The sequence below is a fragment of the Dicentrarchus labrax genome, unplaced genomic scaffold (assembly GCF_905237075.1).
Source record: "Dicentrarchus labrax unplaced genomic scaffold, dlabrax2021, whole genome shotgun sequence".
NCBI classification, from domain to species: Eukaryota; Metazoa; Chordata; class Actinopteri; family Moronidae; genus Dicentrarchus; species Dicentrarchus labrax.
The window spans coordinates 3,009,068-3,024,509 of NW_026136724.1; the positions used below are offsets into that span (position 1 = coordinate 3,009,068).

The 15,442-nt window shown below is 42.3% G+C and overlaps 1 protein-coding gene across 1 annotated transcript in view; it reads left to right on the forward strand.

The window, feature by feature from the left end:
* The window catches only part of LOC127358539 (pleckstrin homology domain-containing family A member 5-like), a 223,648-nt gene that overhangs the window by 164,012 nt on the left and 44,194 nt on the right, over window positions 1-15,442 (forward strand). Inside the window, 5 exon segments of the mRNA XM_051391668.1 lie at window positions 2,912-3,016; window positions 5,419-5,491; window positions 9,791-9,891; window positions 11,823-11,938; window positions 12,621-13,742. Coding sequence (XP_051247628.1) covers window positions 2,912-3,016; window positions 5,419-5,491; window positions 9,791-9,891; window positions 11,823-11,938; window positions 12,621-13,742 — 1,517 coding nt within the window.

Below are 15,442 nucleotides of genomic sequence, written 5' to 3' on the forward strand. Positions count from 1 at the left end.
ACTTATGATAACATTACATTGATCAAGCATCGTTAGCAGACAGCCAAGCTGGATATAACAGGTTAGCATTAGGGAGTGATATATTTTTCATAGCATGGTTGTGAAAGAGTGACACTTTTTTTATTTACCCATGCAGGTGGTCTAGCACTAGGCATGGAAATGTCTGTCGGTAGGTCTACCACTTCCAGACTGAAATATCTGAGCAGCTATTGGATGGATTGTCATGAAATCTGCTAGATATTCATGTTCCCAACAGATGAACCCTAATTAGTGTATTGGTCCATTGACTTTTCATCTAGTGCCACCAACAGGTCAGAACAGCTACTCTGGTTTGGCAAAGAAATTGGTACACATTCGGGTTTCCCAGATGATAAATCCTATTGGTGATCATCTTTGACATGTCCAGTGTGTCATGGACTCAGAGTCTGTTTGTTTTGCGTATTGGAGAAAGGAATTGTTTGACATTTTGGGAAGTACGGTGGCAGCCATGACTTCCTAGAATCTCCATAGTAGTTGCTTACAGCCAGGGAATAGTCCAGCATCCAGTTTATAATCCACTGTAGCATGTTAATTAGTGCACTTTAGAGGTCTAGATTGAGCTTTTTGGAAGCTTTGTGCCCACTGTAGTCTCTTCTACACACTTGGTCCTTTAAGTGGTTAAAGCCAATATTAAACCATCAGTGCAGCCCCTAACACCCATGAAAGAGTTGTTTCCATAATTCTGTACTGGAGGTCACCCTCAGGCCATTTATAATGGTAACATGCTGAGTCATCACTGCCTCCCAGCTGTCCTGGAATGTGTCCATGTTGTGTCATTACCTCTCATTTGAGGCAGGAGAAGTGGGAGCATGAAGCAGGCTACCTCAGCTGTATTAACAGTGAGCGTGTCACCTGCACGGGTCACTGCACTGTTAGATTGAACAGCGTGTCCCTTTATAAACGCTCCGTAAACCCGCACAAACACACAGGAAATAAATATGCATGGGTAGATCAAATCAGAAGTTCTGTGCTTTCATGAATAAGTGATGCTTATACTATTATAACTTCTGCTTACACTGGCCAAAAGAAAGTCTAACACCGCATATCTTCATGTATTCATGAGAAAACATTATTTATAACTGAGCTGTAGGGGTCCTGCTCCGTGCCTCGCCTGAGAAACATTTTTAAAAAGAACAACACACAGGTTGCCTATAGAAAGAGAGGCATTTTAGGAAAAAGGTCAAGATGAGAAGAAGCTGGTAATATTTCTAGGAGATGTTGCAGTGTAAATGATGCAGTTGTACATACACACACAGTGTGAACATGCACAAACCTCTGCTAAAGTAAACAGATGACAGTGACAAAGATGTAGCCTTGGTTCCAGATAAACTTAATGCTAAAATGTTATTGTCAGACAATAGTCAGCTCACAGCTTTGTGGCAACAATTTGAGTAAGGCCCTTTTCTCAATATGAAATAAAACCAGCTTCTTAAAGAAATGATTTCCCCAGTTTGGTGTGGAAGAACTTGACAGGCCTGCACAGAGTCCTGACCACAGCACCATCCAACACCTTTGGAATTAACTGGAACGCAGACTGTGAGCCAGGCCTTCTCAGCTAACAGCAGTATTGGACCTCAGCAGTGCTCATGTGTCCAACATCTGATGGAAAGACTGAAACCAGAAGAGTGGAGGCTATAGCAGCAAATCAATGCCCATGGGTTTGAGTATAAATATGGATGTAATGTTAGTGTATGTAGACACCCAGCTTTTGTCCATATAGTGGAAGTTTACATTTGTCTATCCTCACTTCTAGTCTTCCAATATTACTAAGCTGTATTGTAAAATATACTGCACATAGGGTTTTCAGTTCGATACCTCAGTGTACCGTCAGAAGAGGCCGTCTGACAGCGAGGTAAAGTGGTGAAAAAAATACAGTACACCTTACCTGAGGTGTCTAAAACACGTTTTGTTGCTGCCCCTGGCAACAGCAGTACTTGGCTTCCGCACTGGTACTCCTGTCTACTTCTCCAAACTGCAGGCATGCGGCCCACAGTCTACTGTAGTTAATGCACTGACAATGGATAAGTACCTCATAGAACCCCACTTCAATAAACCCAAACTAACCCTTTATTTTTTAGGAGACAGTGTTGCCTGTGGTAAACTTTTAAGTCAGGTTAACCCCCTGCTCCATAATTATCTACGGTAAGTTTGATGGAAGTGTGGCCGTGAAACTTACTTCTGAACGCTGTGTAATGAAAAGATAAAACTGTAATCCAGTGGGGGGTAGTGGTTCTCAGCAGGCATTCAGATCTGATGGTGGTGCCAGATGAAAGGTCAGAGGGTCACCAAGAAATGTAAGAAACTTCACTCTAATAAGTATAACTTGGTAAATGGTTCCATAGTAATTTCATCCTATTGGTCTTAACTTTAGTCTTAATCAAGAACTCATTGTCTCTCTCTGCTATTGACTGACATAAAAGAGATTTTTATGCTGCAGTGCTGCATTTTTCAGTAAGTGAGCCATGATGTATGGGGGATGTGGAATATGCTTTGTTTAATGAGCTGAATACATCTGCCTCTGTTGTTGCTTTTTATAGCTGCTAGAGAAGCTGCTGTTTTAGTGTACGAGCCCCTTTACAACCAATGCACCAAACACATGTCATGTCAGATTGTTGTGTTGAGATCAGGGGATATTTTGGGCTATTTTTGTCTCTCTCCACATCTCTGGAGTTCTCCCAGTTGTGTTCTCTCTGTAGGAGATGCAAGATGGAAGCACAAGCCAAATGTGGGCTGTTTTTGTCTTTTGCATAGAAGTTTATGAATTATTTTTTGGGACTTAATTATTCAAAAATCTGTAATGTAAATGTTTCTTCCGTCAAGCTGAATATGTTGTGAATATATATCCCATTTTCCTTATTATGTGTTTTAACAGCCCTCTAGATCTTCTAAAAAAGTTCACAACTTTGGAAAGCGGTCCAACTCCATCAAGAGGAACCCCAATGCCCCTGTGGTCAAGAGCAACTGGCTTTACAAACAGGTAACGTCAGTCATCTTGATAATAGGATATGACTGAGTTAGAATGGGACTAAGAGTGGACAGAAAGAAGACAGGTGAGGGGATATGACCAGGCATGATGAACAGTAGATTCTGGTTTTATTTATTGGGAATCACCATAGATATAATTCAAGAAAGAATTTTTGGGGAAATATACTTACTTGCTTTCTTTTCAAGGTTAAGATGTTAAGAAGTTACTCCTCAGTCTCATGACAGTCCATTAACTACAGAGTCAGGACTTGGTTATCCTAGCTTAGCACACAGACAGGAGGTAAGGGGAAAAAGCTATAAGCCATGAGTTGACAATTGTTTTTGCTCAGTAACCCAAGTCACACATTCATCACATTATTGATTTATATTTCATACTTTTTTTCAGACTTTTGAAATGTGTTTTTTCTACCGACCCTATCAGACAGCAACAGGTTGCCTTTATTTGACTGAAGTATTCAAATCCGTTCACAGAGATTTAAAACCTACTGTACCTGTAGGGTAATGATGTAGTCTGCATAGTAACAATAACATATCTCAACCAAAAAATAAATGGCTCACTGTTATGGATTATGCAAGTATCATGTGTGAAGGGATGGTTTAGGGGTTGATTTAAATTCTGAAATGAAATGCTCGGAAGTTTGGGAAATAAATTCAATAATCTAATAAAAAGCCATGACCTTGGAAAATGAAAATGAAAATGAAATGTAAAATGTATAAATCTGTGGTGCATGCTGGTGCGGTCCTTCAAATCTTTGTCCTTTTAAACGAATGAGCCAGTAACCTCTGAATCAAATCTTGGAGTGGCACACCGGGGTTTAAAATATCAGCTAGAAGCATATTATGCATATAGTACTCATTACTCTGGCGCAAATTATGCATATGCCACTCTCAGTGGTGGTGGGGGATAACAGTGGGGGGCTGGTGCTGGAGGCAGCAATTGTATTTGCCCCCACCCCTGCTTTTTTTTTTTTGGCCTTTTGTTGGCTTTATTTTTTGGAGACAGAGGGACAGGAAAGGCCGGTGGTGAGAGGGGGGATGACATGCAGCAAAGGGCCGCAGGTCGGATTCGGGCCGCTGCAGCAACTCTGTATATGGGTCACCAGCTCTACCGACTGAGCTAACCGGGCGCCACACCTCTGCTTTTTCGAAGGCTAATTTGACTTTGTCCTTGCCCATTGACTTTGTAGCAACAAGGACATAATCTTCATACGTAGATAACTAGCTAGCTAAACACAGGTGTTACTAATAATGCTTATTAAGGTTCCGTTCCATTCAGGTTAAACAGGGTGCTGCTACTGTGCATGTTGGCTTACTGGAACTAAATGGAACTGAACCTTAATTAGTATCATTGGTAACAGCAGTGTTTACCCTACTATTTCATGTCAAAATGGCTGCTGTAAAAAAGGTCTGTTGAGCGCCAAAGTGCCTGTGGGACCTGAGGAAATGGGAGGATCCTGTTCCTGCCGCGGGGCCTTACTGGACGTTAGCTCGAGGCTCAGCTTGTTCTCTCATTACCTTTCCTCCCACTCGCTGCAAGTTGAGCAATTTTCTTGGCCCCACAGAGATCTATGGGTCAATATTTCAGCTGGTCTATGGACCTCTGACCACGGCGAGACTCCCTGAAGACAGCTTCATCAAGCACCATTCAACTCAGCTTTCAGCCCCCAGTTAGAGCCACTGTCAATAACCTCCATCTCAAACCTCGGCCCCTGCACCGCCGCTTACTGTGTTCACATGAGAGAATCAATTCACTTCACACCGGCAAAAAAAACACTGTCTCTTCCCCACAGACCTTTCAGGCAAAGTGCTCTCTCGCAGAAGAAATGTCATCTGTGTTTACCCAAAGCCCCTAACCTCAGGATCCATGGCCGAACGCTACACACTGCAAACAGCGCTAAAGACCCGAACGAGTCAATGGTCTCGAAAAACTTGTTATTGTCGCTGCAGTAATTACGGCACCAGGGAGAGAAGGAGGAAAAAAAGGAGGAGAGCAGCAGTGTAGAGAACAAAGCGCAGGCCCTCGCCCCGAGCACCACAGAGGCAAATTTGTCACTACGTTATGAAGAGATAAAACAGAGCAATTTGTCTCAGAGGAGGAGATAGAAGCTGGTTAATAGAAGCAGCCAGAGGGAGAGACAGCGAGGGTGTCAAGAGGAGGGAAGTGAGGGGAGATCAAAAGAGAAGAAAAACTGTGTGTGTGTGTGTGTGTGTGTGTGTGTGTGTGTGTGTGTGTGTCTGTGTGTGTCTGTGTGTGTGTGTGAGTGTGTGTGTGTGTGTGTGTGTGTGTGTGTGTGAGTGGAGAGAGAGAGAGAGAGAGAGAGAGAGTGTATTGTTCTCTGTAATAACTACACTTTGACTGACTGACTGATGGCCTGTGACCTTTGACCCCTGCAGGACAGCACAGGCATGAAGCTGTGGAAGAAGAGGTGGTTTGTTCTGTCCGACATGTGCCTCTTCTACTACCGCGGTGAGTGAACACACACACACACACACAGACACAGACACACGCACACACACACACACACACACACACACACACACACACACACGTGCAGGATGTTTAATTAAGTATGTTTGATTGTCTTGCTGTAGTTAAAAGTACATTTTCTGCACAGAAACATTGAACAAATTGATTTTTCTTTATTGGGTAGGTGACAGGGATATGTCTTAAATATTTTTTGGGGCTTTCATTGCCTTTAATGAATAGGGACAGCTGTAGAGTGACAGTAAAGGTTAAAGATTTCTAATATGCCAGGCTGAGTTTAAAGTAATTCCATACGAGGGGTTAAATTATAAAAACATTTGGTCATGTAGCCGTGCTTTGAGTTTGAAATATCTCCCATAGAAATTTCTGCCTCCGCCCCAGTGCACTGAACAGATTTTGTGGTGCTCACATCTTTGAAAAAGTACAGCGACCATTGTGCTGATCTCTTATAGCAGATAACTTACATGAGACACTGCCACTGTTTCCTGTTCTTATCGCTCAATCAAGAGCAGTGTGAAATGGAAGACCAAGAGGTCAAGTGTCCCTGCCAGTTAAAAGTAGTCGTCCTTGCTTTCACCCACACTGGTGACGCCCAAGCTGCAGGACCGCTAATTTAAAACTTCACATTCACGAAAGCTCGTCTGTGTTCCTCCTCCGTGTCTCCTAAACCCTTGAGGGAGATTTTTTCCATCTCCATAAATTGACAAATTAGCCGCTCCCAGAGCGCAATCAGCAGCCACTTTCATGACAAACCCAAGGGAAAATTGGATGTTTATTGGCTTAGCCAGCCGGGGACAAGAGAGAGGAGGCGTCCTCGGGAAGGACAATGACGTGCTCGGCTTTCCGATAATAACCTCTTCTTTTTCCATTTTTCTCCTGCTTGCTCTATCACTTTATTCTAAAGTACCTTCTGTCTCTCAGGTTGGTAGGTATTTGGAGAGTTTGGAGTTGGACTTAATTCTTTTTGTATGAGCAGGGACAATCAGCGTCCCTCCCACTGCAAATCTTGTCTAGATGAATTCATCCAGTGTGTTTACATGCACCCTAATAATTCCATTATTACCACAGTGAGGCAGGACACTGATGATTAAAGCTGTCATGTAAACATAATACATAAAGCACGTTATCTTGGTTATCACAGTGTGTGGCAGTACAGCTTGATAAGCAGATCTGGATTCATGGTCGGTGAGAATGAGGGTGGGAAGAAAGTACTTTCCTTAAAGATCCAGTGTGTAACATTGAGGAGGATCTATTGTCAGAAATGGAATATAATATTCATAGGTATCTTTTCAGGTGTTGAACAAATTATTACATGGTCCTTCTCTTTATATGTGTAAAGGGGAACAAAGAACACCTTTACAGTACAAAATAAAGTACTTTCACATGTCACATGTTTGTCTCCTAAGCCAGTTCAAGAGTATTGATTAGGGGCCAAACTGTCTTTTTGCACTTGAATATCAGTTATCTGATAGAAATTCAGTTAGCTCCGTAATGTTCCCAGTTTTCTCTATATTTGTACCCTGTTATTATTTGCACATTTATCTTTCATTTAAGTATTGCAACAAGATGCCCCAAAACTCATTCATGCATCAAGTAGATTAGACTACTACTAGACTAATGCTCTTTTTACCAGTCTACCATCCATTGATAAATTACGATTAATTCAGAACACTGCTGCCTGGCTTTTAACTAGCCCGGTTTTAGCCAACCTGCACTGAGTATCTTTTAGGGTTGACTAAGTTCTTTTACTGTTTTACAAGGCTATTAATGATATGGGGCCGGCCAACAGTACAAGTTCATTGTCAGTTTATAATCCTTCACAGCCTCTTAGATCTGCAGTGGTGAGTTTTTTTAAATACAAACTGTCACAAATATAAGAAAATCCATGGAATTCCAGTTAAAGTGCCCATCATTTACTTATTTTCTTGTCTCTTCTCTCCTTTGTAAAGCACTTTGAGTTACACCCTCTGTATGAAAGGTGCTATATAAATGAAAAAAGAAGTCTATCTATAATCTGATGGTCCCTACTGGGCTGCTGCACTTTTACAAGCAGAGATAAACAAGCACAAAGTTCATGAAAAACTAATGAAAACCACGGCAAAATAACATAAAAGAATTCTTCATAGCCTTCGCACTGCAAAAGAAACAGACTCCACTAGTATTATACTGCATGACACTGTCAGCATGAATGCCTTTCAACCTGTCCGTTCCGACCACAGAATGGGTTTCCGCCATATCCAACACTGCCCCTCACAGTCTCCAGCTACTGGATTCCAAATCACTAGAGCACACATATGATTATCTTGTTCAACAATGTTATCACCTTGTGGGGACAAGTTATTATCTTTAAATAACTTGTGTGAACAAAATATGGATCTAATGAAAAAATATCTTTCTTTTGAGGTTCCGTAGATGCCCAAGTCCAAGAATAAGTAGTAAGTTAATCTCAGTGTAATTAACCAGAATTATCATTTCATCAAACGTGTATCTTTATCTAAGCAATCACAATTACAGTATTTATGTAGACACACTGTTGGTGGTACTTAACTGAACCAACAGACAAACATCAGTGAACCTGCTGAAGAATCTTGAAATGTCAACCGTTCTGAAAAAGCTTTCTTAGAAGAAAACACCCACTCTGCTGCAGAGTATACCCACAGCATCTCTCTGCACGCCTGCTCACTCATTCCCTCTCTTTCTTTCTCATTTTTTGTGTGTTCTGTATCTCAATAATTCAGCAGTGGGGATGGGGCCGGAGGAGCTGCAGGGCTCACCGTGCGGGGCTCGTCTAAAGCAAACAGCAGTGCTGGCTGGAGGCTCTGTAGGTTTTTGCTGCAGCTGGAGCACCACACGTGTTTTCTGCCTTTAGTTTACAGCCTGGAAGCTCCCATCAAAGCTGCATCGCGCCGTACGGAGCACAGTCATTACCCTCCCAACATGGCTCAGCTCAGATTGTTGTTGCAAGGCTTTTTTTAAATGTGGCATCAGTAAATATTGACTCAGTTAGACGACTGTAATGCATTCATGACTGCGTTTCACATCTTTTGTGTTTTGCAGCTGTTTTGCCTCTGAAATGTGAAAGACAAAAATCAACAGAAAGCAGTGTTTGTGTGTGCTGCAGCCTGAGTCTGTCCTCAGCTGTGTGTCTGTGTGTGTTCCACACTGTTGACCACACACAGGGATGGAAACAGGATCGTAGTTCACATGGAAAGCTGGCCGAGCTCATAAGGATGCCCTATCTTCCCATTCTCTCTCTCTCTCTGTCTCTGTCTCGCCATGGTCTGATAAGCCTCAGTAGGTTTTGTTCCGTCATCCTCTGTTAGTCATTCATCACACAGTTGGCTAGATAATGCTAGACCTCCGTGTTCACAAAGTCAAAGGCAAGACTTGACAAAAATTTTCCAAATTCTTAGGACAAGTCTGGAGACCATGAACAAGAGCATAATTTTCATTGGGGATGGGGGAGAGGCATGTCGCCCTCACCTTGCAAAGTCCTATTTTATTCACCCTATGGAGCTTTTACGGCAAAATTCCACCAGGCATGGATTTATGACCTCATGTCTGCGATGCGGTTTGGCTCCATTATCTGCACGTGGAACAATGTCGATGTAGCGTGAAGTTCTAGCCAGTCTTTATTTTGAAAATTAAGCGCATTCTCTATAACGTTTCTGTGTCTGACCTCCTGCTATTCCGATCTGCTCTGTGCTGCTTGACACAGTTGACTCCCACCACAAGCGTGTCACAAGCTCTATTAGCTTTAATAAACAAAATAAACACACAAAATAAAAGTAATGAAAGTAAATATTATAACACTCATTATTGAACAAAAATATACAACCATACCTTCTAAATATATGTTTCTCTATATCACCAAATGAAGACTAGCTTCATTGCCTTGTTAAGTCATTGCTGTTTTCCCTCTCACTTGTTCTTTCGCTCATTGTGTGTACTGGGTCGCTCGTTCTTCTGACAAAAAATCTACCGGTGATGGACTCAACCTCATAGACGATGAATTCGTGCAATTGCCCAACTGTAATATCAAGCAACCCCCACGTTCAATTTGATATGTGATTTGTCCTCAATCAACCAAACTTAAATCAAACCAAAACTTAATATTCAGTGTATATACAGCCTAATGTGATACTGATGAATCCTCATTGATCCTGTGTCCACTTATCCTGCACCACATTCACTCAGTTCAGTGCAGGTCGATGTGGCAATGCAAATGTCCCGGTCTAATATGTTGACATATTTCTTCTTCTTCTTTCTTCTCTGGTGCAGATGAGAAAGAGGATAGCATCCTGGGAAGTATCCTGTTGCCCAGCTTTCACATCTCCATGTTGTCGGTGGATGACCACATCAGCAGGAAATACGCCTTCAAGGTAAAAGCTTAAAGGTCACTGCACTGTGTTTTTAACAGGTTCTTAATTAGTTGTGATGATGATCATAAAGGTGGTGCCTAACGCCTCTTATTTTCTATTGATTGTTTCCAAATACCAGCTCAGGATGAGAACGGTTTACTTGAAGGTGCAAACTAATTGAGACTACTCTCCACTCATCTTTGAATTCACACTCCAAAACCTCTGCTAACTGCTGTTAGTTAGCTCAGTTACTATGCTTTAGTAGATATCTTTGGCTACAACATAATACGTAGACGTCTTGGACATAACGTCAAAACTGTTTCTATTTCTTCAAATTCTGCTGATAAATTAAGTTTTAAACTCATATACCTTACACATTGCACCTTTAATGGCTCTGACTATATGACAAAAGCAGCTGCTTTAAAGGGCTGGTCCCGTTTCTACAAACATGTGGAAATCAAAAGTGTTTGAAGTTCTTCCAAAGGTGGAGTAAAAGGCTTTACTGGCGCTTTTATGCTCACACATTTGAGCACACGTTTCTCATTTGTTTAATAATATAGATGTAATAAATGTACACCAACATTTAACACTTTGTACACGAGCTGGAACTATTTAATGTGAGAGATCTCCAGCATTAGGGTCATTTGCCAAAGACAGTCAGCAAAGACAGGTTTTGATTTTGTTCTCTGTGCAGAAATAATGGTACCAAAACTGGCAACTCGCTGTGATAACAGCACTTTGGGATGGTATGCACATTCACTGTGCCAAAACTGACCCTAAACCCACAAATAGTTGTTTTTACATCTCTCTTATGTATGAGTTAAAGAAGAGAGATACACCTGGGTAATCGGTAAACTTTGAACAGTGTTAGGCTGCTTCCAGTCTTTGTGCTAAGCTAGGTTAGCCACGTCTACAGCTCTGTACTAAACACACAGACAGGAGATTTGATATCCATCTTCTCTTCTCACAATTGACCCTTCCTAAGTTCCGCCCCTTTTTGGTCTAGACTACAATAACCGTTGAGCAAGCCTCAGTCAACTTTCTCCTGTAGGCTACTTAGATATGCTCTGTGTTGAAAATACAACCAAATTTTGAACATTAACAGAAGGTAAAAGGGACGTATAGTCACATCTCTCGCTATTCTACACCAATCATTAGCTAGTTACGTCTGAAAGCTAATGTTAGCAAAATGCTAGGCAACTAGCTAGCTAATTTACATCAATCATTTTTTAGCTAGTGTTTTGCTAATGCTTTTATCTTTTAACCATAGCATAAACTATCATGTATTTCCAAATGATGTACAGATTTTTAGGCATCCTACTGACTCAGCTGGCTTGAGATGCATATAAACTACCGTACATGGGGGGGGGAAGTCTCCCCAGAGGAGCATGCCCCCGGGCGCACTTAAGCTAGTCTCAAATGTTTCAACAGTGTACAGGGGGTAGCACAGGGCAAAAGGGGGGCATAGGAATGGTCAATTGGAAAACACATATACCAGTAAGCAAATTTACACTACTTACAAGAAACGTATCTTATGAAAACTGAAGAGTAAGGATTTGATTATCACTATACAGAGCCTCATCAGGACACTGCACCTAATGTACACACACAGAACGCTGTTAGTTGGGCACCTCGGTGTCATCCTTATTTATGCAGCTTTACCTATGCCAAGATACACAGAAGAACACTGAAGGCTTTCACACTTGAGCTGAAACACTCACAAAGAGGCAGAGAGGGAGCACACACACAACCACACACTCCTCTGCCAACAGGAATGATGTACAGACTCCCTGCTGGTATCTCAAGGTCACCATCCAACGCTGTTTCTCACACTGCTGTTTTATCTCCTCCTCTCTCCCCCTCTCTGTCTATCTGTCTCCTCCTCCTCCTGCGCCTCCTATTTATCTCTCTCTCACTGTCAATATCTCCCCCCACCCTCCCTACACTGCCAGGCCACCCACCCCAACATGCGGACGTATTATTTCTGCACTGACACAGCCAAAGAGATGGAGTGCTGGATGAAAGTCATGACTGATGCTGCCCTCGTCCACTCTGAACCAGTCAGAAGGTCGGTACTCACCAAAGGCACACGGCCACATGGATACGATGGTTGTAAAATCAAATTTGGGGCACACAGTCACCATGGTGGAAAGGCACATTCATATTCTTCAGATTAGAGTGCTCTAATATTCTAATAATAATTTTATCGTATCTCTAGAGTCTTCCTAAATGCCTCTAAAGGTGCAGAGTTAAGAGATTCCTCTCATTCAGAACTTTTCAACCAAGAGACGCTGCAAAGTTGAGCTTGTTGTATCATGAAGGGAGCTTACCATATTCACAGTTAATTTGTTCTGTTGAGCAACAGAACCATAAACGGAAAAGCAATTGGGCCTAATTAAAAACAACCAAGAATCTCAGATGGAGCCAAGGACAGCTACCGTGTCTCAAGTTCTTCCTCAACTTTGTGGGTTTTTTTGTTTTTTAGTGGTTGTGTTTTTCACGTCATACATTCTGCCCAAGCAAATCCTAACGATTGAGAACAACAGATCATTGATGGACCAACCACACCACAATAAACAAACAATAAGTACTATGACTTGAAATACCTGTTGCCGCACCTGGAAAACTGAGGCCACGAAGGAAATAAGGGTTGGGGGGACAAAAGCCACTTACAATCAGTTATCTTTGAAATCTTTTAGAAAGCCCTTTCCTTTTCTCTCGGTCACATTCCTCTCTTTCTTTCATCCTAGACTCGACAAGTTGAAAGTGGACCAGCGGACTTCTCAGGAGCTGAACAACTTACTGAACCACAGAGTCCTAACCCGGCCCGAGATCCAGAACAATGAACGCAACCGTGAGCCTGTGCGACAACACTCCCTATCTCGAGCTGACGACAAACGGCAAAAAGACGCTGAGAAACACAACGGCCAGAGGGAGCGTGAGTACTACACCTTGCAGAGAGATGGGGAGAGGTACTCCCTGAAGAAAGATGGTGTGAGCTACACGCTTCAGAAGGACGGGGAGAGGTATCTCCTCCACAAGGATGGAGAGAAGTACCTGCTGCGAAAGGACGGGGAGAAACCCTTACTCCAGAAAGACGGAGAGGTGTGCGCCATTCACAGGGATCTGGAGAAGTACGCTGTTCAAAAAGTGGATGAAAAGTACACAGTGACAGCGACAGAGAACAAATACGCTCCGTCTAAAGATGGAGAGAAGTACCTGCTCACAAAGGATGGAGAAAAATATGCACTGCAGAAAGTCGGAGACAGGCACACGCTCCAGAAAGAAGTACAGAAATACGTTCCTCAAAAGGAAGTGAAGAGACAGCTGTCGTTAAAGGAGACAGAGAGATACAGCACAATGAGGGAGACTGAGAATAAATATGGTACCATACAAGTTGTGGACAAATACGGCACTGTGAAGGAAGTGAAGAAATACAGTACGCTACGTGAAGGTGATAAATACACTCTCAGAGATGTAGAGAAGTACGCTACGGTCCGTGGTGGGGACAGATATGGCTTCCAGAGAGACCCGAGTGCAGAGAGGTCTCTGACTAAAATCAGCAGCATCAAGCTGCAGCCAGCTCAGGCTGCTGCCATCGCAGCTGCAGTGTCTGCATCTCGCCAGGGTCAGGCCAACCTCAACGTCCAAAAGCCCGTGCAGGTCAACGACTCGGGGTCCGCGGTAGTGGAGAAGACTGGGGACTGCAGCCCAGCAGAGGTGGATGCCAGCCTGGCTGGAGGTCCTGGAAAGTCCCCTGCTCCTCCAGTGCAGGAGCCAGAGAGGGGCCTGTCCAGAACCAACTCCATGCAGCAGCTGGAGCACTGGGTCCGCACACACAGGACGAGAGGACCGGACGATGACACCAGGAGGTGAGACAGTATGGGCTGTGCTTTTATAATTGTTCTGTTCTTTTTGGAATCATTTGGGTTTTTTTACATTATGAGGTAATTTTGTCCAGTCATCTCTTCTTTAAGGGACTAGCCACAAGGGCCGGGACATCTAACTTATTATTCAGATTTATACTCAGCCATTAGGCTTTTAAATCAAATATAAAAATACTGCCAACAGAGTTTGATTATGACACTTGGTCAAAGTTCCCTTTCTTTTATTTGATGGGTATGTTATTTGATTCTGTATCTTCAAATGTTAGCCCACATACAAAACTGCTAAGATAGGATCGTCTTTTTTGTCACTCCATCCATTCAGTCTGACACTGCGTTATGTTTGGGAGATCAGGTTACCTCCACCAAGGAGGTTATGTTTTCAGTGCTAAATGTTGGTTTGTCTGTCTCTGTCAGCATGACTACGGCCTGATGTTTATGAAACCTGGTGGAAGGGTGCAGCATGGGAAGAACCTATTCAATTTTGGATTATTTTTCACTTTCGTTAACAGTGCGATTCAGTTCAATTCAATTTTATTTGTATAGCGCCAATTCATAACAGAAGTTATTTAGGTTTCCTTACTCAAGGAAAAAAATCTTCTAAACCTTCCTGTGTGGCGCTAATGTTATTATAACATAGGATGTTTACCAAAAAAAACACAAATACATGGCATTTCTGGAATTGAACCCCATATTGTGTAGAAAGATATTTCTGACAGACATTACAACCAGAACTAGTGTTATCTTTCTTCATGAAATGAAGCCATGCTTTTGATCTTTTCTTCCTCCTTTGACCCCTTGTTGCAAGTTTCTAGCAGTGTATTCAAAGGAGTTTGTCGTCATTGTTACTCGAAGGCATATGATTCCAATTGATTTTTCAAAAGGAGTCAGTGACATATCCATTCTGTGGATGTAATTTTCAGTTGACACAGAAGCTGCTGTTGCAGTTTTTCAAAAAGACCAAAAGAGGAGCAGAAGCAACATTGACTTATGCACAACTGATCAAAATATTATTAAAATCACAATATGGCCTAGTGCAATATGCAAATCACAGAAGCTGCAGTTTGTAAGAAAGATATAAGAAATGTAAGAAATCCTGTTTGTTTGGTACAACAAATGTCACATCATCATCATTTTTTTATATTTTTTTCAGTGAAAATGAAAATTGTGATGCAAAAATGATTGCAATTGTGATATCTGTTAGAATTATTGCAGTATGATTTTTTCACTACATCGTGCAGCTCTATTTATCATCACTGGTGTTTCCTCTATGTTGATGTTGGAGCGGCGGCCCGCCATTGTTAAATTTCTGCCGCCACGTATCAGGAATGGGGCAGACGCACAATGTAGTCACGGTTGCCTTTTAAATGATCCTGCCGACATAATGCACCCCCGTTGGCTGCCGCTCACATTGCAATTTAACAACAAGTAGAACTATTCAGAGGTTATTGGGGCTGTCCAGGTTAACTCCACATACTGTTGTGTTGATGTAGCTTATTGTCAAAACGTCTCTTCTTCTTCCAAGTCGACTATTAAACTAACAGCTCCACCAAAAACGTCACCGCGGACCTTGTCAGTTCTCGGCTCAACGTCCTGATATCAAACATCTGGAAACATTAAAACGGTGAATATATTTGTTTGTGTCGCAGCGAAGTGTCACTTCTGTTTCGAACGTAAAACGTTTGCCG